This window comes from Mauremys reevesii, linkage group 4 (assembly GCF_016161935.1).
Source record: "Mauremys reevesii isolate NIE-2019 linkage group 4, ASM1616193v1, whole genome shotgun sequence".
Classification (NCBI taxonomy): Eukaryota; Metazoa; Chordata; order Testudines; family Geoemydidae; genus Mauremys; species Mauremys reevesii.
The window spans coordinates 84,524,675-84,546,931 of record NC_052626.1 but is presented as its reverse complement, the minus strand read 5'-3'; the positions used below and the strand labels follow the sequence as shown (position 1 = coordinate 84,546,931).

General features: G+C 41.6%; 1 protein-coding gene across 9 annotated transcripts in view; it reads right to left on the bottom strand.

The window, feature by feature from the left end:
- NAV2 (neuron navigator 2) overlaps positions 1-22,257 on the bottom strand; it is a 333,951-nt gene that overhangs the window by 159,821 nt on the left and 151,873 nt on the right. For 7 of the 9 annotated variants that reach the window (XM_039534979.1, XM_039534980.1, XM_039534971.1 and 4 more), the window contains exon 6: positions 16,181-16,338. In XM_039534979.1, coding sequence (XP_039390913.1) covers positions 16,181-16,338 — 158 coding nt within the window. Of the gene's footprint in view, positions 1-16,180; positions 16,339-22,046; positions 22,116-22,257 lie in introns of those variants that run through there. The other 2 variants (XM_039534978.1, XM_039534977.1) reach the window with 2 other exon arrangements.

Genomic DNA, 22,257 nt, shown 5'->3' with positions numbered 1-22,257 from the left:
ATTCTGTACTTGCTGGTAAGGAGACCTTTGTGAATCCAAGTGTTACTGTAAGTATTTAACAAATATTTTATATTTATGATATGTGCAGCTATGGAAGAGGGCTTAGTCCTACATTTCCACAGCTTTTAAGGGCAGAAGAGACCATTATAATTATCTAATCTGATCTCCTGCATAATACAAACCATAAAACCTTACTCAGTAATTTTTACATCAAGCAGCATTTGAACTATAGCATATCTTCTAGAAAGATACCCAGCCTTCATTTAGAGACCTGAATGAAGACCTCATTGTTAAAAATTTGCACCTTATTTCTATCTAAATTTGTCTAGTTTCAGCTTCCAAAACATTAGATATTGTTATGCCTTTTCTGATAGTTTAAATAGCCCTCTATCATCAAAAATCCCTTTACCACATAGGTACTTTTAGATTGTGATCAAACCTTTTAACCTTCTCTTGGACAAACTACATAGTCTGAACTTCTTAAATCTCTCACTATAAAGGCACTTTTTCCAGACTATTAATCATTCTTGTAGCTTTTTTCTGAATCCTTTTCCAATTTGTCAATCTCTCTCTCTCACTCTCTCTCTTTTTTTTTTTAAATTAGTATGGCTTCAAATTTAGAAATTTCTGTTGTTGAGACTACATTTGGGTAATAAAAAACAACAACCCAGATTAGCCGTGCAAATTCCCCCCTCCCCCCGCCTTTTGTCCCTACATCATTATAATTTGGGGGCTACCTGGTAACTAAATTGTGGAAAACAAGAACCTTTGGTGCTTTGCCTGTTGCCGATGTCTAATTCAATTAAGCAGAATTATACAAACACACTATACAGTCATTCACTTGATTTATGGATTTCATGCCTCCTGTATTCTGTCTCACACATTCTCTTGTTCTTAATAATAGAAGTATAAAGAAAGATGTGTGTTTTTCCATTTTGGAGGACCTTAGTTATCAAATCAAGAATGTATTTAGCCTCTGAAATTTGGCTCAATAGCAATACATCTCTGACCATTTACCTGTACCTGCTAATAATTAGGTATGTGCAAATAAAGTGCTTTGCAAACAAACATACTATGGGAACTATCTGATTAGCAGACTGAAGGTCACCTTTCCTTAGTGTGCTTTTGCTAGATGACTATCAGTCCATTTTATATAACACAGACAAGGTTGATGCAATAGAGCAAAGAAAGTTGCATTTCTAAAGACCTAAACATTGTAAAATGACTTTTAAAATGTTCTATTATTCTCTTCATACTTTATCTTTTGTTTTCTTTTTTTAAGGGAGACACTGTTTAGAGGTTTTTAAAGTGTGATAATTTCACATCTCTCAAAACCTAAAGTTAAAAAGATAGGCAAAATCCTGATCCTCTTTATTGTAGAAGCAAAGGTGAAGCTAGTCCCTTACTGCTGCAAATTCTCACTCCACAGAAGTCCAATCTATCTTGAACACTCCTAGGTATGAAATCTGTCTGTCTCTCTGTGCATCATCTGCAGAGCAGCCAGATTTAGTCCGTTTTCCAAAAACTACTTTAGTTTATATAAATATATGCCAAGAAACTGAGCGTCTTTTTAAAACAATGTTTTTTTCCCCAAATGATATATGCTGAATGGAAGCTTTGGAGAGTAAACTACTCTCTCCACAGAAGAGGTACAACACAAGCAGTAAGAGCAAGAGCTTTCCCCACAAATATGCCTTAGCAGTACCGGATTTACCATGGCGCCACTGGCACCAGGCCCACGCTCCAAAGGGGCCCAGCCCCGGCTTGCTCTTCTCCACCTCCCTTGCTCACCACTATCTCCTGCGGGGGCAGTGGGCAGAAGCTTGGTTCTGTCGGCTCCTGCTGCAGCAGGGAAGGCTCCGCCTGCAGCCAAGTTCCCCTCTCCACCTCTTCCCCTGAATGTGCCGTGTTCCTGTCCCTTCCCCTCCCAGCGCTTTCCCCACCGCCGAACAGCTGTTCACCCACGCGAGGGAGGGGGAGGAGCAGAGCTGCAGCACGCTCACCGGTCGGGGGAGGAGGCGGAGAAGAGGCAGGGGCGGGGCCTTGGGGAAGGGGGTGGAATCAGGGTATACCCCCTTCAGCCCCCTGCCCTGACTCCTGCACCGCCCCACATCCCCACCCTGAGCACCAAATGGGAGCTCCTGCACACACACACACACACACCCCACATTGCCACCTGTACCCTGAGCACCAAATGGGAGCTGCCCCAGGTAAGTGTTCCACACCTCAACCTCCTGCCCCAACCCTGAGCCCCCTAGCTCTGGGCCAGACCCTGCACCCCCAGCCCTGTGCTCAGTGCAGAGAGAGACAAAGAGAATGAGCTAGAACCAGGGAGAAGGTAAGTACCCGCTCTATGTGGGCGGGGGGGGGGGAATCCTGTTTACCCCCTCCCCAGCCCTGCTGCGCTTGCAGTTTACCCCGGCCTCTCCCTTGCTCCAGGGACCAACCCTAGCTCCCGCCCCACTGTGCTGTGCTTTTGCCCCCGACACCTCCCTTGCTCCATTCAGCAGGGACTAATTCTCCCCCCTATGCCCCACTGTGCTCTTGCCCCCTGGCCCCTGCCTCGCTCCAGCTGGGGACCAATCCTTCCCCCCAACCATGCCCTGCTGTCAGGATGGATAAAAATCAATTACTTAAAAAAAAATAAATAAAAAAAATCAGATTTTTTTTATTTAAATCGGATTTTTGAGGAAAAAACCTACCTAAAAGATAGTTTTAATTAAGATACATTATATCTCATCATTGAACAGAGATTATACATTCTAATTCTATAGTATGAGAATATATTCACGTAATGTTTAAGAAAAGTTTTGTAAATGAGTTCTAATAGTTCATGGATTAGGGACCCAATCTTATGGGGTTCCAGGGGCTTCTGTATAGATTATTTGGGTTAATCTATCTATCTACCCAATGGGACTCGGTGCTTAGTCTAGAAGATACCATCAGAGATACTTAGTTTTACAGTTCTCAAACTCTTGGATTTGTGTCTCCAGAGGTAACATGCTTATTAACAGCAAAAAAGCTTTTAAATAAATAAATAAATAAATAAATAAATAGAGATGAGAAATAACAGACCTCAACTCTATTGTCCCTCTGCAAATTCGTGTACACAGAGTCAATCCCTTACCTCTCTTTAAAAGTGAAAAGTTTCAAAAAGTTCAATGAATAGAAGATTGTTGGGGGTGGAATAGATCTGGACAAAGAGAAGTCTGGAGATAAATGTGAGAAGTGAGGGACATATGCTTTTTTGTTAAAATATTATGTTTGCTGTTGAAGAAAAAAATCCAGAATGTTGTTTTAGTTAAATAAAACAATTTAAATGTCTGTCTGGTGATGTTCTCCTCCTAATACAGCCTGGCAAGAAAATCCTCCAAATATTAATGATTAACCTGTTGAACTGAAGATAGTTCACCTCCCAATGACTTCATAAATATCTGCTTCAATTATCTTTGGTAAATGAAATAACCAAACAATTATTCATTTTCTGATATAGCTGTAAAACTCATCTGAAAAGTTTTCAAAATAAATCACTGTTTCAAAATGTATAGTGTGTACCTTCTAAAAATGAAATCTACATCTGTCTCTGAATTGTGAAGAATATGTATTAAGGTTATAACCAACAAGAATGCACTTTTATGTTGATTTAATCATGGTTTTCTAGTCTTCCTGACTAGTGATTTAAATCAAATCCACCTTGCCCGCAGTGCTCTTGCCCCTGGAATCTTCATTCCCCAAGGGGGCCCACAAAAAGTTAATCCGGCCCTGTTGCCTTAGTTGCACCTGGTATAACTCCCACTTATGGAGCTGAAATGGTAGTTTAGTCACTGTAGTTATTCAGTCTTTGGGCCTCTTTCATGAGATTCCTAACAGGGGAGGTAGGATTAAGTGTGACAGTGTTTGCAATTAAATGATGAATTCATTATGCTTTTAGAATACTTTGAAGATATGAAATAATAATTATCATCATCATCTTCTGATTTGAACACCTGTCCACTAGGAACCGAACAGTAATTGAGTTTCCGTCTTTACAGTCTGAAAAATATAAATCTTTTTTGGCCTTGAGAGTAGAGAGGTAAACTTCCTAGATTTTACTTTAACAGCATTTGCTTTTTACTATAATTTTACCTTACATTTATATTGAAAGAAAATCTAGAGTACAGTTGTTTCCCCATAGACTTCTACTGCCCTCTGCAGGATTATTTTTTTTAAAAAGCAATATTTATAAAGAAAGCTGGAATGACCTACCGGGATCAAGCAATTAGGTACTGGGTCTCAAGCAATTTTTTTATGTTCATAAATGATGCAGCAAGCCCAGAGATGCCGGGGCTATGAAATGCTCAGTCCTGGCAAGCACTGGCACAAATTAAGCATTGGGGTTAGTCCACTTACAGTATTACCTAGGAACCCATGGAAAATAGCTGGAACACAAAGACATCAGTGTTTACTACATCTTTACATTATGTTTAGTGCAATTTTCAGTTGTGGGAGGCAGGGGAACAGAGCAGTCACATACAGGATTGCCATCATATGCTTTGAGGGCTTGATCCTGCAAGATTCAAAGCCCTCTTCTGAAGTGCTCAGTGTCCTTGAAGCACAATGAAGAAAGTGGGAGAATGAAAGCACTCAGCACCTAGTAAAAGTGCCCAGCATCTTGCAGGATTGAGCACCTGATGCATTGCTTTCAACATTCCAAATGCTGAATGGCTTTGTGAACCCCTAGGCTGTATGAAGGAGAGAACCTGACATAACAGGCCCATTACTCAATTTATATGTATTTGTGAATTTCAATAGCGTTTCTGCCCAGGGGCTCGTTCTGATCCTCCAGTACAAAGGAGAAAGAAAATGTTTCTCCACTGAATATTGCATATGCAAATTAGATTTCAGATTAAGGTAATTGTTTATTTGTTTAGAGATCATGTCTGTGAAACAGCCACAGGGAATAAGACTATGAGGGATCTCCAAGATATCCACTCCCCAATGATTCACAGAGCAGGCATATGAATGCAAGACTCCTACATTTGTTTGGACTACTTAGAAGTGTCTTGAATAATTAAGATGAGTTCAACAGTGACATTGTACAGTGGCAGTTGTTATTTATGCTGTAGTTTACTCACAGTCTTACTTGTAAAAGGACATAAAAGTAAACCAGACAGGAGTATGTTTATATATACATGGACTAAACGACAATTGACAATTCAGATGTGAATTACAAGGCTTTAATTACATGAGGAGCTCTGGTGACATCAGAAATCACAAGCTAGAATAGTTCGTTTCTTCACAACCCCAAGTTGTAATTAGAGCCCTGTTCTTTTTTTTATTATTATTAAAAGAGCCTTTAACAACCCAAAAGAATAATAATTTACATCAAATTGCACTGCCCAGAATGCTATTGCTATTATAAATGGCTAATCATCATGAAAATGAATGAAACATCTTAGCACAGAAGGTCATATTATCGAAGTGCTGCGGGGAAAATTTGTGCATTGAATTCCCATTAATATTAATGGAGTTCTGGACATAAATCTCCACATACAGACTGCAGAACTGACGTGCCCCCCCCAAGGCTTTTGATATGTATATACAAGGATAGGGTAATAGGTGGGGAGGCTACAGTAAAGTTTTATTGCTGTACATTTTGAGATGGTTCTAATAAAAACTTTGAAGGCCTGAACACCAGCCATCACACATTTTCTTATATCACAGATAATAAGGCCTATAATTTGCTTTATTCTGTTCCCTTTTTGTTTTCCTAGTCTCCTCCTGATTTTCCCCATCTTTTACTTTAGTACATAAAGTTACTACGAAAAGAATGGATTGATGTGGCTTAGTGACAGAGCTGCAGTACAGAGTCAACTAATCCAATAAAAACAACGAGGAGTCTGGTGGTACCTTAAAGACTAACAGATTTATTTGGGCATACGCTTTCGTGGATGCATCTGAAGAAGTGGGTTTTATACCCATGAAAGCGTATGCCCAAATAAATCTGTTAGTCTTTAAGGTGCCACCGGACTCCTCGTTGTTTTTATGGATACAGACTAACACGGCTACCCTCCTGATAACTAATACAATGTACTAAAATGTGTACCGTGGTTTGTGACGTATGGGAGATTACAGGCCTGATGATAGGAAGTTCTGATTCCACAATTCAGTAGGAAGTTAATAAAAGTTTCAGGTGCTCAGCATGCTTGAAGTGATGCCTTTTATGACTCTGGCCAAATTTTCATTAGTAGCCACTCATTTTGGTTCCCTCCATTTTTGGATGTCCTACCTGAGACACGTTAGGTCCGATTTTCAAAAGTGCTGTGCATCCAAGAGTCCCAGCTGAAGTCAATAGGAGCCACAAGTGTTCAGCACCTCTGAATATTCAGGTCATCTGTATCTCAAATTCGGCATTCAAAACTTGGAGCACCCAAGCTCAGTGGCCACTTTGAAAACTTGGCTGCATAGCTATTTTACACTTTTGGGGAAAAGGATACATATTATATATAAATAAAAGAAAATGCAAAAAAAAATCAAATGGAACAATGAATTATGAACAAAACCCCTAATGAAGTCTGCATTATTTTAATTTCCTTTAAAAATGTAGGATAACTGTCTGCAAATATTAAATTGAATATTGTGGCTGCTGAAGAGGTTATACGGAGGGTCTGTCACTAGGGAAAAAATGAGTGCATCTCTTTTCTTTCTCATTTTTACTTGTGTTTAACATGTTATGCCAAATTGGCCAATCTTTATACTGAACTGACTTATAAACTTCAGGAAGAGTCTGGCTTCACTTTTATATACTGTGAAGTACTGCCAAAGACTTAGCTTTCTTCTTGTTACAGCAGTGGTATTCGAAAATGAAGATTAAAAACATAATAGTTGTATACTTTTTTCACACCGTATGGGACAGCTGGGTCTTGAGCAGGGCCGGTGCAACCACTAAGCGGCCATCTAGGGCGCCAAGTGGTTGGGGGCACCAAAAAGCACAGTCAGGGGAGGTGGTGGAATGGAGGTGAGCTGGGGCAAGGAGGCGCGGGGAGGGCTGCCTGCAGCAAGTAACGGGGGGGGGGGCATGCAGGGGAACCGCTCCCCGCCCCAGCTCACCTCCGCTCCGCCTTCTCCCCTGAGCACGCCGCCCCCACTCTAATTCTTCTCCCCTCTCAGGCTTGCCGCACCAAACAGCTGATTGGCACCGCAAGCCTGGGAGGCGGGAGAAGTGGAGCGGCACCGGGGGGCGGGGAGCTGATGCGGGGGGTGCCATAGGGCTGGGAGTTGCCGCAGGGGGGGCTCCCCGGCTCTTCCCCATGGCCCTGCCTCTGCTCTGCCCCAACCCCAATTCTTCCCACCCCTGCTCCACCTCAGCCCTGCCCCCACTCCCCTGAAGTCTGCAGCCAGGCCTGACCCTGCACTCACCGCATGGTAAGTGGAGCGACCAGGCCCCAGCCTGCTCTGCTCCCCTGGCCCACAGCCGCACTGCCGGTGAGTACGGGGGGTGGTGGTTCCCCTCCCTCCAAGCCTGGGGAGGTCTTGGGTCACCCCCCCTCCTGCAGAGGCCTGGGGCAGGGCCCCCCACAGCCCCCCACAGAGGCCTGGGGCCAGCCCCTGCCCTGTGGAAGACTGGGTACCCACACAGCCTCCCCGCAAGGGGGCTGCATAGGAAACCAAAACAGCTAGGGACGGCCCTGAATCCCTGGGCTCGAGTTGGGGGCGGGGGGTGCGCAAGGTGGAAGTTTTGCCTAGGGCGCGAAATATCCTTGCACCGGCCCTGGTTACGAGGGATAACACCTATATTTAACTCCTTATCACCGCCTTTTTTTCTTTTTTTGCAAGCTGTTCAGACTTTAAATGAAAGGAGACTTTCCCTAAGTCCTTAAAAAAACCATCTGCATAATTTTATTGATTAATGAGATCTCTCCTCAAAATTTAGAGTTATTTATTTTTCCTGTAGCCAGCTACTCCTCTATGCTCCATTTACTGTCCTTTTCATTTCAGATGTATTCTGCTTCAGTTAATTCATTTTCATTGCCACAAGACACAGACAATTGACTAACAAGACAATTTACATCTGGGAGAAAAACACTATATATTACTAAAAGGTACAATTTACAAACAAACATACTTAATAATAAACAATATAAATGTATTACCCTGAGGCCTATTTATACCATAAAGTCACCACGTGTCCCAAAAGTCCCTCCAAGCCTGGGACCTCTTAAGGCAGACTTCCCTTTCTCCCTTCCCCATTCCACAAACACGCACTGAAGTAGGGGGCATATTGTAAAATATTAGCAAGTCCTAATCTCCCATCCCTTGTGTCCAAGAGAAATGTACCTGCTGTGGTCTTGAACTTGCCCAGTTTATTCATTATTTCAACATAGGACAGTAGATAGAATAGCAGGTGTAGTTCAAGGGTTAAAACTTTATAAATATTAGCTGAACTATAATTGTTAAATGACAAAAGTGAATTGTTAGTCTAAAACTGAAAACCAAGAGTCCTTGCACTGCTGTCCAAAACATTACTTGTTACTATGACATATACAGAGGTAATAAAATGTATCTATCATACACCTTTATCATCAGTCACTTTTAGGTGGAGGGTGCTAGGAACACTTACTCCTCTTAACTTCCCTACCCCTTAAACAGATAATCTATCTAGTACAGTGGGATCTGTTTGGCATGAGATATTACAATGGATTGGAAGATAACTGACATTATTTCAGAACGACAGGTAAATCCTGTTTTCCAACCCCTATATAGTTTATTAAATAGTCAAATTCTTATCAAAACCAAAATTCTGTCATGAACCCCTGATTTTATTAAGACTTCAAATGTCTCCAGAACCACACTTGAGTTCAGTTTTACTATACTCTCCAATTGGGTCCACATGTGGAAAATATGAAACCAACTGGCTCCACCAAATTCTTGGATTAATTGCAAATAGTTATGATTACCAGCCACGTTGCACTGTTATGACATTAAAACAATTAAAACATCCTGTATAAAACATACACTGTATATAAAATTTTCTAGAAAGAAAATAGCCAAATGTTTGTAACTCAGATCCAGGGCCGGCTCCAGGTTTTTTGCTGCCCCAAGCAAAAAAAAAAAAAGAAACTGGAGTGCTGCACTGAAGCAAAAAAAACAAAACAAAACCAAAAAGCAACGGAGTGCCACCCCTTGAAAAGAGCCACCCCCAAAGGGCTGGAATGCCACCCCTTGAGAAGTGCCGCCAAAAGCACATGCTTGGAATGCTGGTGCCTAGAGCCGACCCTGCTCAGATTGTCAGGGTTAATGTCACCTACAGAAAAGACAGCTAAATCATTAAGTAAAGAATAATTTGCCCTCTAAAATACCTGAAAATTGATTTACCAAGATAAATTACTGTAAACTTTTTGACATATAAGTATTTTCTCTGGTAAATGCAAAGTCTTTTCTCATCTAGATCCTGATATGAAGGTTCTGAGTGTCTCCTATACAGTGTTAAGCATACTCCCTTGACGTCATTGAGAGTTGAGATTTGGGCCCTACTATAACTGCATTTGGGATAATATTGTTAAGATCAGTGAAGCTCGATCAAACGACTTGATGGTGGGTGGGAGTGGGGAAAAATACTATTTAATGAAAAGAAACAAGTCAGCACGAAGAACCACAGGCATGTTGGACCAGTGCTCTAGTCACCTCCTACCCAAAATTATCACTAATGTCAATGGAAGTTATGCACACATAAGCAAGAGGAGACTAGAACCCATGGGGGCAGGACTGCCATCTCCACTGCAAGAGGGTAGAAATGTTCTGATATTAAAATCATTGAACTATAATTCTGTTCAAAGTGTATTGGTGCAGTGACTTTATTAGGGACTCCAGTTTAGCTGTCCTGCTGAGCCACAGGCTTGATTACATCAGACTAGAGTGACCTTGCAAATAAATCGCTCAATCCTCACAGACTACATACGACTTTAAAACGCCATAGATGCAAATTCCATTATAGAGCTCTGAGACGCAAACTCAAGCAAATGAATACTGTCAAATTACTAACTTAGCGAAGGGACACAATTTCAGTAAATGTCATTCAACTTAGCATTGTCTGAGAGAGAGAACATTGAGCTTGGCATTTCTGAGGAGCTGCCACACATATAAGAAGTCTTTGCAACATCCATAAAGCTATCGTCTGTTCCATCTTAAAAAGCTACACTAAATGATCCTTGAAATTAAATTTAAATCATGGTCATTTGGCACCTTAGTTATAAAAGAGGTGAGGAAGCCAAATGGAGCTATTTATCACATGAGCACAATAAGGAAGCCTCCACTGGCCATTTTCCATTCCTGTCACAGTATTCATCAAAAATACCTGCTGATTCGTTTTCTATTCCCCCTTGTCTGGGACTGATGCAGCCTTCCAAACAACAAAATGAAAAGGCATGTTTCATAAGTGCCAGGGAAACAGTATTTATTGAACCTACTTTTTATGTGTGTGCTCGAGATGGCAGGTCACAAAACTACCTTTATTACAAGGGGATTTGCTTCAATTACATTGAAGCAGGAGTATACCTTTCTTGGCTAAAGCCAGCTATTTTTCAAACAGTGAATGTCATGCATTTACAACATTTAAGATTTTAATTTATCTTCCCCTTGAAAGGCTCCTGCATGGTGCAGAGTGGGTCTTTCAGAGCCAGCAACACCAATGCCACTTAGTTCTGAATACACGGTGAGAGCTCCTGCCCTAGAACTCAACTGAAACCCTATCCTGAATGGTACTAGGGAATATCAGCATAGTGAACTAAGGAGTTAAAAACAAAATTAAGGCTCTGTTTATAATGTACATGTTTTAGTAACCTTTACATTTTGAATGTGGTTCTAATTTAACAGTTATGACATCGTATTCCATGCCAGTGCTACACTACAATACTTTATCAAGGGACTTTTACACAAATGTCCCCCAACCTTGATAGCTTGAGAAGGGTATTCATGTGTGCACATAGTTACAAAGAGGAAGGGCAACTTGTTTTCTCATAACCATAATCAAAAGAGAAAGTGAAGTCACTTGAGGTTTTATTCTCATTTCCCCATGACCCCTTTACACACTCAGAGCAGTGTAAAGAGGCCATAAAGTGGTGGTAAATTACATTTCCATTAACTTTAAGGCACTTTACAAGGCTAGAGCGGTATACAGGGGCCTCAGGTAGGGTGACCAGACGTCCTGATTTTATAGGGACAGTCCCGATTTTGGGGTCTTTTTCTTCTATAGGCTCCTATTACCCCCTACCCCCGTCCCGATTTTTGACACTTGCAGTCTGGTCACCCTAGCCTCAGTGCAAATTGGAATCAGGCCCTTGAAAAGAAAACCAGTGGAGCAGATTCTGTGCACTATCTCCTGAGAAAGACAGAACAGAAGGTGTGGGCCTCGTGGAGGGTAGGTAAAGGAAGCTTTATGCCATCTTTGTGTAGTCCATATGCTGCCTGCATTGAGACTGGAGCAGAGCCTAAAACATAGTAAGAATAAGTCTTTCTTGTTTACCCGGGCTGCTATAGGTTGCTCTATAGGTAGAACACAATACTATGAGCTTGCTCCCATCCCCATCTTCTCTGGAATGCCCATTGTAACAGGGGGAGGAGCAGAACTGGGACCCTTATGTTGGCTCTATCCTTTTCCTGCAATGGGGAAATTCTCACCAACCCATATAGTTTCCCCATTTATGTTGCCAAAGCGAAGTATAGATTCAGAGTCGGGGGCCAGTATATGAAGTGAGTGTGAACGGAAGGTTAATACTTCATTCCTTGTATTCCTTGTAACTATACTGAATATTCCTCATAGGGAACCCAGGGTATTATCCTGGGACACCATAAAAATATATGGTTCTTGGTCCAATTTGGTTAATTCCAAAGGTAAAAAATTGTTCTTCAGAATTTATGAGTCCTAGGGAACCTGGGATATGTAATCTCTGGCAGAACTGATTTAACAATATCCAAAGAGAGAATGGCTCAATAAGGGAAGGGTATCATCCAAATCTTCCCTTCAGAACCAAGAATGTGATCTCCAGCACTCACGTCTCTCGGCTAGAAAAGGCAGACCTCTAGACCTGACCTTCGTTCATCCATCTGTTTTGTGAGCTCCTTGGGTGTCTCTTTCTTTTTATATATATACACACAATGGGGCCTAGCACAATGGGGCCCAAATTTGATTGTGGCTTCTTGTGCCTTTTGCATTACAAATAAATTATGATAATAACAATAGTTAACTTGTCAGCTAATAAAAAGCTATGCAGAATAAGCTCACATATGGAAGACTCATTTGGAATAGTTCAACATTTTCCTTCTTCCACAATCAGAATTTAATGAATCATATATGAATTATATGTCTACAATGCCTAGTAGCTAAGGATTTCAACATGTATTAAAGCAGTCTCTACCCTAAACAGCTTACAATCTAAATAGACAAGACAGACACAGAGTAGGGGAAGGAGAAGAACACATAAGAAGTATGAACAGTGTGGTGGTGGCAAACATGTTCGTTTCATATTTTTTTTAATTTTATTTTGGTGGGCTTAGTTAGGAGGGGATAAGCTAAATGGGAAGAAAAGTGAACAGAGGGGACAGTGAAGGGAAGAGGCCAAGGGGACAGTGAAGGGGAGAAAAGGGCAAGAGTGTATGTGTGAAAGAAAGCTGAACGGAAGAAACTGTGAGGGAGGGAATGCATCCCCGTGAGGTAGTGAAGTATTATCACCCCCATTTTATGAATAGGGAAACAAACATAGGAAGATTAGAGAGGTAATAGCTTTTATTGGACCAACTTCTGAGGCTACCCTACATACAACACAGAAAGGTTAACAGCCATATTCTGAAAAGCGGCCCCCGAGTTTTGGATGCCCAACTTGAAATGCTGTGCAGAGTTGGCTCGAGGCTGTATAAGGTAACAAAAGTCCAACTCAGGCTATTACATAAAATTGTTTATAAAAATCAGCAGAAGCTGAAGACAAATAGACTGGTACAAACTGGATTGTTTAAAAAAAATCTAGTAAGGCATCTGCAAGGCACCTGGTAAAGTCCGGGTTGTCATGACAAGAAGATAAAAAAAACCTTTAGAAATGTGAAATGTTTATAGCTGAAAGCACCAAAATGTGTTTTGATTGGTTAATTTTAATGTGATGAGGTTGCTACCACTTCTTGGACACTGCTTATCTATGGGTCACCAATGAGAACAGAGGGACACATGAACTGGAGGGAGCAAACTTTACAGGTATGGCTACCATCTCCTCCATCTCCTGGGACTTTTGTTGTCCTCATCCTGAAAGACACCTTAACCAGACTGAGCCAGAGAGTGAAAACCAAATGGAATTACCACCTCCACCAGCTGAGGCTAAACAATGAACGGAACCTGAAAATTGGGATCCCTCCCTCATGTATTATTCTCATTCCTCACCTTATTTCTTCTCCATCATATCTTTCTCTTGCTGCCTTCTGTATAATCAGAGTCTGACTAAGTCAGCCAAGACAACTCCACCTTAGCAAAACTGCTGAGAGCCCACAACCAGAAAGGCAGCTAAAAGTAACATCATAAACAGCCTAATGCCAGGACTCAGAGTGTCTGATAAGTCCATGTGCTTGGCCTGTGTTTTTCCATCAGCAAAGTTGCAAATGAAAATCAGCACCAAAGATCACGAGCTGCATTTACTATCTTTCTTTTCTCTAACCTTTTGTGCGCATTTGTCTTGTTTCGTCTTAAAGTAAGCAGGATTGGACTCCAAGAAGAGCAGTAACTCCAAACCATCTCAACTAAACTTTGTTTTTCCTGCTCAAGAGGACATTTAATACCATCTAAAAGACTGTCAAACAGATTTCCCTATAAAAGAATTTATACAGCTAAAGGGAATAAGGAATACTGTTAAAATGAAAGCCTCACTTAATACTGTACACTTCAAATGCTTTAACTGTTTGTTTTTCTTCTTCTGTGTCTTTAAGAAAAGGTTACAAAGATTTTTATTGGTGGTTGGTTCAATGGGAGTAAGCCAGCGATAAACTGATATGAAACTCTGGACCACATTTAACTGTTTAATGTTGTAACAGCAAACAAGAATTTTACTCCCTTGTTGGGCCTGAGACATCACCTTATCACAAAGGCTCCCCAAAATTGAGGCACCCAAAACAGCGACCATTTAAAAAGTGTCTCTTCTAATGACCAGCCCTAGGGCACAGAGAATCACTGGCACAGCTACAGATCAAAACCATAGCCCCAATTCTGCTCCGTCTGATTAATGGGGTCTAATTCCTATATAATGGTATGTCTACACTATAGCAGCATAGCTATGGAGCTTCAGCTGTGCCACTGTATTGTAGATGCTTCCTACATAAATGGAAGGGATTTTTCTGTTAATATAATAATCCACCTATCTGAGAGGTAGTAGCTAGGCTGACAGAATTCTTCCATCAACCTAGCTGCATCTACAGTGGGGGTTAAGTCAACCAAACTATGTTGCACAGCTCTGAGTAATGTGGCTAGGCTGACCTAAGTTTTAGGTGTAGACCAGGCCTAAGTGAGGTCAGAATTGTTGCCCATGAGTCCTTAGTCCCAGAGCTGTTAACTTATTAGATGGACCTGAACAAGTAGGATCTTGGATGGCACAATTAGTAGCAGTAAGATGATGTCTTGATAGTACTGATATTGCAGTGGTCTATAAGGAATTAGTTACAACGTAGGAAATTGAGTGTTTTGTGACTCAACAAACAATAGATAATTTATTTCAGTGAATGCAAAGAAAACTGTAAATCTAAAAATATCGTAACTTCCCTCTCCCCAAGTTTATAAATATTCTAAATCAGTGAAGCTCATTCAGCTCCTTCTATAGGGAAAGAGTTCACAGGAGGAAGCAGAGCTGTACATTGTATCAACATGAACCTCTGATCTCCCTCTTGTAAAAGGCTGCAGGGATCCAGATGAAAATAAAACTGACACAGTGGGAAGATACATAGCAGGAAGACTAGTGAAGAACCAAAAAGGAGAGGTGGAATTGCAGCAGCAGGAGAGGGGAAAAAAAATCAGTACCTTAAAGAACAGGAAGGAATATTTTTCTTTCCTACCTAAAACTAGTATTGATCTATAAAGCAAGAGCTGTATCATACAGTCGTTAAATAAAAGGCACACTTATTTACAGTTCCTCAGTACAAGGAATATATTTAAATTCATGCTGAAACATAATGCCTGGTATGAATCATTACAGTCATATTTAGTACTAAACTATTCCATTATCAAGTTTAAGTTTAACACCACTGAGAGAGCCTCCTTGCATTATGCTTTTTCTCTGTTATGTATACAGCAAGCTCAGAAGGTAATGCAATGGGATATCAAGCATGAGTGCTTGTTACATGTTGTGATAGCTTAGAGATGCCTGTCAACAAGAAAAATAAAGGACTGGTGGCTGGAATTATTTTGAAAGATAATTTATCCAGAAACAAAGATGACAAAGCACTGTAGTAGGCTAGGAACAATGAAGATGTACAGCAAAGTCAAAACAAACTGCTAACAGAAATCCTCATCTATGCAGCATGCACTGAAGAATGCCTGATCCAGAGCTCACTGAAGTCAATATAAAGATTCCCATTGACTTCAATCAGTTTTATCTCAGGCCTCAAGACAAGTTTGGAAGCATGGAACCGTAGAGGGCCATAGGAAAAAGAGAGGCACATCTCTAGCAGTGGGACTGTTTTAACAGGAAAACAAACAAATTTTGGGGAGGGACGGTCTCAAATGATTTGGAGGACTAAGCTTTTCTCCAGTCTTGTTTTAAAAATGCCTGTGCATACATGAGATTGCCACTTACTCATTCAAGTGTATTTCCTTCTGGCACATTTTTTTGGTCACCTCTTTTTGTTAAATACCTATCAGCCACACCCCAGTGACTTTATCTATTTCCACCGAAGTTGACAGCACAACACCCTACCAACTTTAGTGGGAAAAGGATCTCAGACACAGTTTTTATTAAGTCCTTCTAGAGGAACTGCTGTTGGTTTAAGTGGAAGTGTGGTACAGAAGGACTGAGTGAAAGCTATGCAAGGGCCCTAGAATCTGACCCTGTACTTGCAACAGACCACATATCAGAGAGATGTTTCCATCTGTTCCGGAGCTCCAGTCGTACTCCATTTCCACTGAACAAAACCAAAGCAAAGCAGATCTGAGGAAGTACAAAAGGCTCATGGCACTTACCTTTTTCATTGCTATTTGATGGAGGTGGTTGTGGATTAACAGGTTTGGATTTGTCATAGTTGTTAAAGCTCTGGCTGCGCCGGTTGTTGGCACTGATAGACCCACGAGTTTTGGTTTCGCTGCCTGCAGCAGATACCCTCGTGGTGGGACCTGGAAGTCTGTTAAGAAAAATAAGAAAACAGGATAACGTACTCATAAGAAAAACCACCAATTTGGAAGAGGAAAAGACAACTGAAAACCATGCGTAATCCGAGAATAAACGGAGCAAGGCAAGAGAATTTTGTGGGTTTTTAAAGGAATTTAACCAAGCCACCACAAAAATATCCTGGATAAAAATATACATAACAGTGACTACAGTAGTAGTTTGAATTGCTTTACATCAGGAAAACCCCTTGAACTGGATATTGTACTATTGTAAGATGTGATTTTCAGATTTTAAAACATTCAGAACCCAGTTGTGACACCCTTATCTAAGTTGATTAGTACTGTAGTTGGCAAGTAGTCTGGTTGGTTTCAATGGGACTACTAGAAGTACTACTCAATCTAAGGTGGCAGAATCAGGTCCTCAATCATTTTTCTTCAGTGCAATAGCCCTTGGTCTTAATCTTGTCTCCCTTATGCCAGTGTAAACAAGAAGCAACCCCAGAGAATTCAATGGATTTATGCTGCTGTAAAATTGGTGTAAAAAATTTGGCCTTATGTTCCTAAACTAGATTGCTGAAATGCATTCTACATAGGACTACATCCAATTCAGAAACAGACAATGGGGCAAAAATGTGGCTGTAGCTTAACAACTGGCATTTCTCTATAGGGAGCACATTACATTTGTGCTCTGGGAACTGAACTGGCTACCAACTGATTTTCAATGGAAGGTTAATATTGTTTATTTTTGGATCTACAAAACCTTCTAAGGTTTGAATTCTGGCTGCCTCGGAGACCACTACTCTCCCCATGTAGTAGCACAGCAGTGGGATCAGCTGAGGAGCTTGAGGAGCTGAACATCCCCCTGGGTTAAACTGCAGGATGCTGATAGTCATGTTTTGTCAATGAAGGGTCCTCATTGGAATGCATTTCCCTTTTGATCCAGCAGAGCCCAGGCTTGCAAGCTTTATCTGCTTTATCAGGCTTTTTCTGGGGAGAGGAAGTCTGGGTTTTAGAATAGGATGATGGGAATGATTTCTTCTATTATGTGATTTTTTTAGGGGTACCTGGTATTTTTTAAAGAAGCCCAATGGAGTTAGATGACCAACTCCCAGTGAATTTGAATAAGATATGGGCTTCTCATTCCTTCAGATGAGGCACCCTTGAAAATCATAGTCTTCATATATGTACAGCACACTTTTATGAATCTAAATAAATGAAATACAAGAAAAACAAAATATGAAATAATGCCCTCAAAGTACATACCTGTAGAGAATTGTTGAGACTTTCGAGTACCTTGGAAAGTAATGTGACATCTTCATTTTTGAGGCTAAAAGCCAGAATCTGCTCACGTCATGTATGGTGGCAACATTGAAAGACATGAGCAATTCTCAACCTTTATTGTTTTCAGAGTAAGTAAAAAAAAATTGTCTATAAAATCACTGTGACCTAAATGAAGTGTACCACCAATGAGCCTAATCCAGAAGCCCTTATTATCATAGTGTAGTACAGGGAATACGCCATGGGGGATGCAATGTGCAAAATCATTGTTATATCTAGACCACCATTAGCGCTGGAAAGTCGGGAGGGGGGCTTTAACACTGCTTTCAAAATCAACGAACTCTTCAGAGATTAGTGAAGGGGAAATGAAAAAATAAAAAAGGGAAAAGCATAAATATTAACACATGCATGCACATGCTTCCAAAGCTCAAAGGAGGACAAAATATATGGGCACCACTAAAAACAAAAATATTGTATTTATAAATTCACATTACCACAGCCTCTGGCACATAACATTATGGGTTTTGAGGTTTACTTTGTTGTATCCCAGACAACTGCCTTAAGTTCTCAACTGTTTATGAAGAACCTCAGCCAGTTTCAACACTAGGGGATGCTAGAAAATTATATATGGCATTGATCAAAGACAAATTAAACTTAGAACACCCTGAAATACTTTATCTATTGAAAAGAAGGCTACAAATGAAGAGGCAGAAGGTGGTGAGGAGAAAAGATGGGAAACATGAACACTTAGGGCTCTCAGTCCCATTTTTTATGTTTTCCTTGAAGTTGGCAGGGCAAGAGAGTTCATGCAGAGCCCATACTATTTAATAGATGTTGAATTCAGTCTTTTGCAGGCAGGAAGAGCCTTCAGGCTACATCACTTGACAGTCTGTTCTAAAGAAAGACTGCACATTATTACCTACTATGTTCTAACCCCGACAATAGAGCTACTGGACTATTTTAAAATTCGTTCCCTACTCTTTTTTTTTCTTTTCTTTTTTTTCTGGTAGGATTAGTGGATGAGAAAAGAATTATTCTTCCTAAACGGTCCTCAATAGTGCTGTAAAGATTTGGAACAAAATGATTTGCTCAGAAAAGTGAAGGGGACAGCCCAGACACATTGACCAGCAGAGAGCACAGGTTGTCAATTCAGTCATTATTGTAACTGCTAGTTATATAAATATGTAAAAAATAGAGAATACATGTAAGAATAAACACTTAGGAAGCAGATATATTGTCAAAGCACTTATCCTTCCATCAGATTCCTGATGTGTGTTTATCTGATTAATTTTGTTTTAAGCACATATCTTTTTACTTGCCCAGGACACTTTGGAAGTGAATATAGCTACTTTGGCTACGGCAACACTACAGCTGTAAGCTCTGTAGCCATAGCCTTTGTAGGGAAAAATCTAGTTTCAGAATGGACCTGCTGGCTTTTTGTTAGCAGAGATCAGGTACAAAGTTAAGAGAACACTCTCGGTTATTGCTCTTCAGCACCTTTAGCTAGCTAATATGTGAACTAACTCAGAGTGTAACCATGCCTGAGGGTGAACCTGATGCATCTCAGGTGTCAAGTTAGTGTTAGGGTATGGCTACACTTGCAGCTGTACAGTGCTGCCGCAGGAGCGCTCCTGCGGCAGCGCTTTGAAGTGCGAGTGTGGTCGCGGCGCCAGCGCTGGGAGAGCGCTCTCCCAGTGCTGCAGGTACTCCACCTCCCTGTGGGGATTAGCTTATAGCGCTGGGAGCTGCACTCCCAGCGCTGGGGCAGTTTACACTGGCACATTACAGTGCTGTAACTTGCTGCGCTCAGGGGGGTGTTTTTTCACACTCCTGAGTGAGAAAGTTGCAGCGCTGTAAAGCGCCAGTGTAGCCAAGGCCTTAGGCGGGAAACAGAGTAGGGAGACTCAATAAGGCTTAAAAGGTGATTCAGAATATGGGTTCTAGCACAAAACATCTTTCTGATGCCGATACCTTCCCTTCACCAAGTAAAATACAAAATGTGGGGGATGTGAATCCAAATTATAGGACAGGAGTAATGCGGTTACATTTCCACATTACAGAAAGGGATACAATTTGCTGGTTAGTGCACAAGATGAGTAAAAATGTCAAATACACTACAATAGTTAATGCAGAACTACAGTGGAATTCCTAATTAAGTACATGACAGCATACTACACCTCTATCCCGATATAACTCTGTCCTCGGGAGCCAAAAAATCTTACTGCGTTATAGGCGAAACTTTATCAAACTTGCTTTGATCTGACGGAGTGCGCAGCCCCGCCCCCCCCGGAGCACTGCTTTACCGCGTTATATCCGAATTCATGTTATATCAGGTCGCGTTATATCGGGGTAGAGGTGTAATATCAAGAGTAATACTAATCACAAGAAAGTCCATGATTGATACCAAAGGTATTAGTAATAATTAGAGCAGCCCTTTTAAGCGCTGCTGTGAGGGGTTGCTCATAGGGGTTGGCATTCAAGTCAAGCTGTGATTAAGGACAAAATGGACAGAAACACCTATTACTCATTTTCAGTGAGATTAGCTGTTCTCTGCTACAGGGCAATAGGGAGTCCAGGACCAGTGATGAGATATATATCTACTCTGTTGTTTTGTCTCATCTGACACACTTGACTAAGTTCCACTTTTTATTACCCAAGAGAAAACTAGTCCTGACATTAGTAATTTCAACAGCGTAGAAATGAAAAGAATAACTGGTACAGAAATTGTGTGAATCTTCACTTTTCAAACCTTCCCTTTTCAATACATAAAGCTCACAAGAATGACCAAGGTCCATTATTTTCTTGCCAACATAGAATCATAAGACTGGAAGGGACCTGGAGAGGTCATCTAGTCTAGTCCCCTGCACTCATGGCAGGACTAAGTATTATCTAGGCCATTCCTGAAAGGTGTTTGTCTAACCTGTTCTTAAAAATCTCCAATGATGGAGATTCCACAGCCTCCCTAGGCAATCTATTCCAGAGCTCAACCACCCTGACAGTTAGGAAGTTTTTCCTCATGTCCAACCTAAACCTCCCTTACTGCAATTTAAGCCCATTGCTTCTTGTTCTATCCTCAGAGGTTAAGAAAACAATTTTTTCCCTCCTCCTTGTAACAACCTTTTATGTACATGAAAACTGTTATGTCCCCTCTCTGTCTTCTCTTTTCATGTTTTCTAGACCTTTAATCATTTTTGTTGCTCTTCTCTGGACTCTCTCTAATTTGTCCACATCCTTCCTGAAATGTGGCACCCATCACTGGGCACAATACTCCAGTTGAGGCCTAATCAGCATGGAGTAGAGAGGAAGAATTACTTCTCATGTCTTGCTTACAACACTCCTGCTAATACATCCCAGAATTATGTTCGCTCTTTTTGCAACAGCATTACACTATTGACTCCGCAGACCTCCTTTCTAGGCAGTAATTTTCCATTTTGTACATGTGTAATTGACTGTTCCTTCCTAAGTGGAGTACTTTGCATTGTTCTTATTGAATTTCACCCTATTTACTTCAGACCATTTCTGCAGTTTGTCCAGATCATTTTGAATTTTAATCCTGTCCTCCAAATCATTTGCAAGCCCTCCCAGCTTGGTATCGTTCGCAAACTTATAAGTATACTCTGTATGCCATTATCTAAATCATTGATGAAGATATTGAATAGAACCGGACCCAGAACTGATCCCTGTGGGCTCCCTCTTGTTATGTCCTTCCAGCATGATTGTGAACCTGAGTGACTCTATCCTCTCTCCTAATTAACAAAAGAAAAGTTGACCAAATATACGCAGTATTAGAGAGAACACAAGGGGATGCTCTCTAATACAGCGTATATTTTAGCTATTCTAATCAGGGCCGCCTAGAGGATTCCGGGGGCCCGGGGTCTTCGGCAGCGGGGGGCCCTTCTGTTCCGGGACCCGCCACCGAAGTGCCCCGAAGACCCGCGGTGGGGCCCCCCCCCGCCGCCGAAGTGCAGCCCGGTCTTCGGCGGAGGGGGGCCCCCGCCACGGGTCTTCGGGGCACTTCGGCGGCGGGTCCCGGAATGGAAGGGCCCCCCGCCGCCGAATTACCGCCGAAGACCGGGCTGCAGTTCGGCGGCGGGTCCCGCTCCGTCTTCGGCGGTAAGTCGCCAGCGGAGGGTCCTTCCGCCCCGGCGAAGACCGGGAGCAGAAGACGCTCCTGCGCCCGGCCCTGCAAGAGTTTTCCGGGACCCCCGGAGCGAGTGAAGGACCCCGCTCCAGGGGCCCCGAAAAACTCTGGTGGGGGCCCCTGTGGGGCTCGGGGCCTGGGGCAAATTGCCCCTCTTGCCTCCCCCTCTGGGCGGCCCTGATTCTAATTGCTTGGCTACAAACCAAATACAGACAAATAATTTAAAGATGAACCCTAAACATGCAGTTGGAAATCTTGCAAGGAGGGTTATCCATGCTTCACAGAAGAGGAAGAAGTGCTAACCTAGAAGTCTTTTTCTGACCGAGAGTGAATCGGATGATTTTGCTTTGAGATGAGTCCCTGGGTGATACACTGTACGACAGGGAAGAAAAAGCAGAAGAAAAAGAGTGAGCAAAGAAGAAACATTCACAAAATGCTACTGAGCTGAGCCAATGATTTTAGAAAAGGGAGTTTTTCCCATATGTTTCACATGACAAAGAGCTTCTCCCCCAGC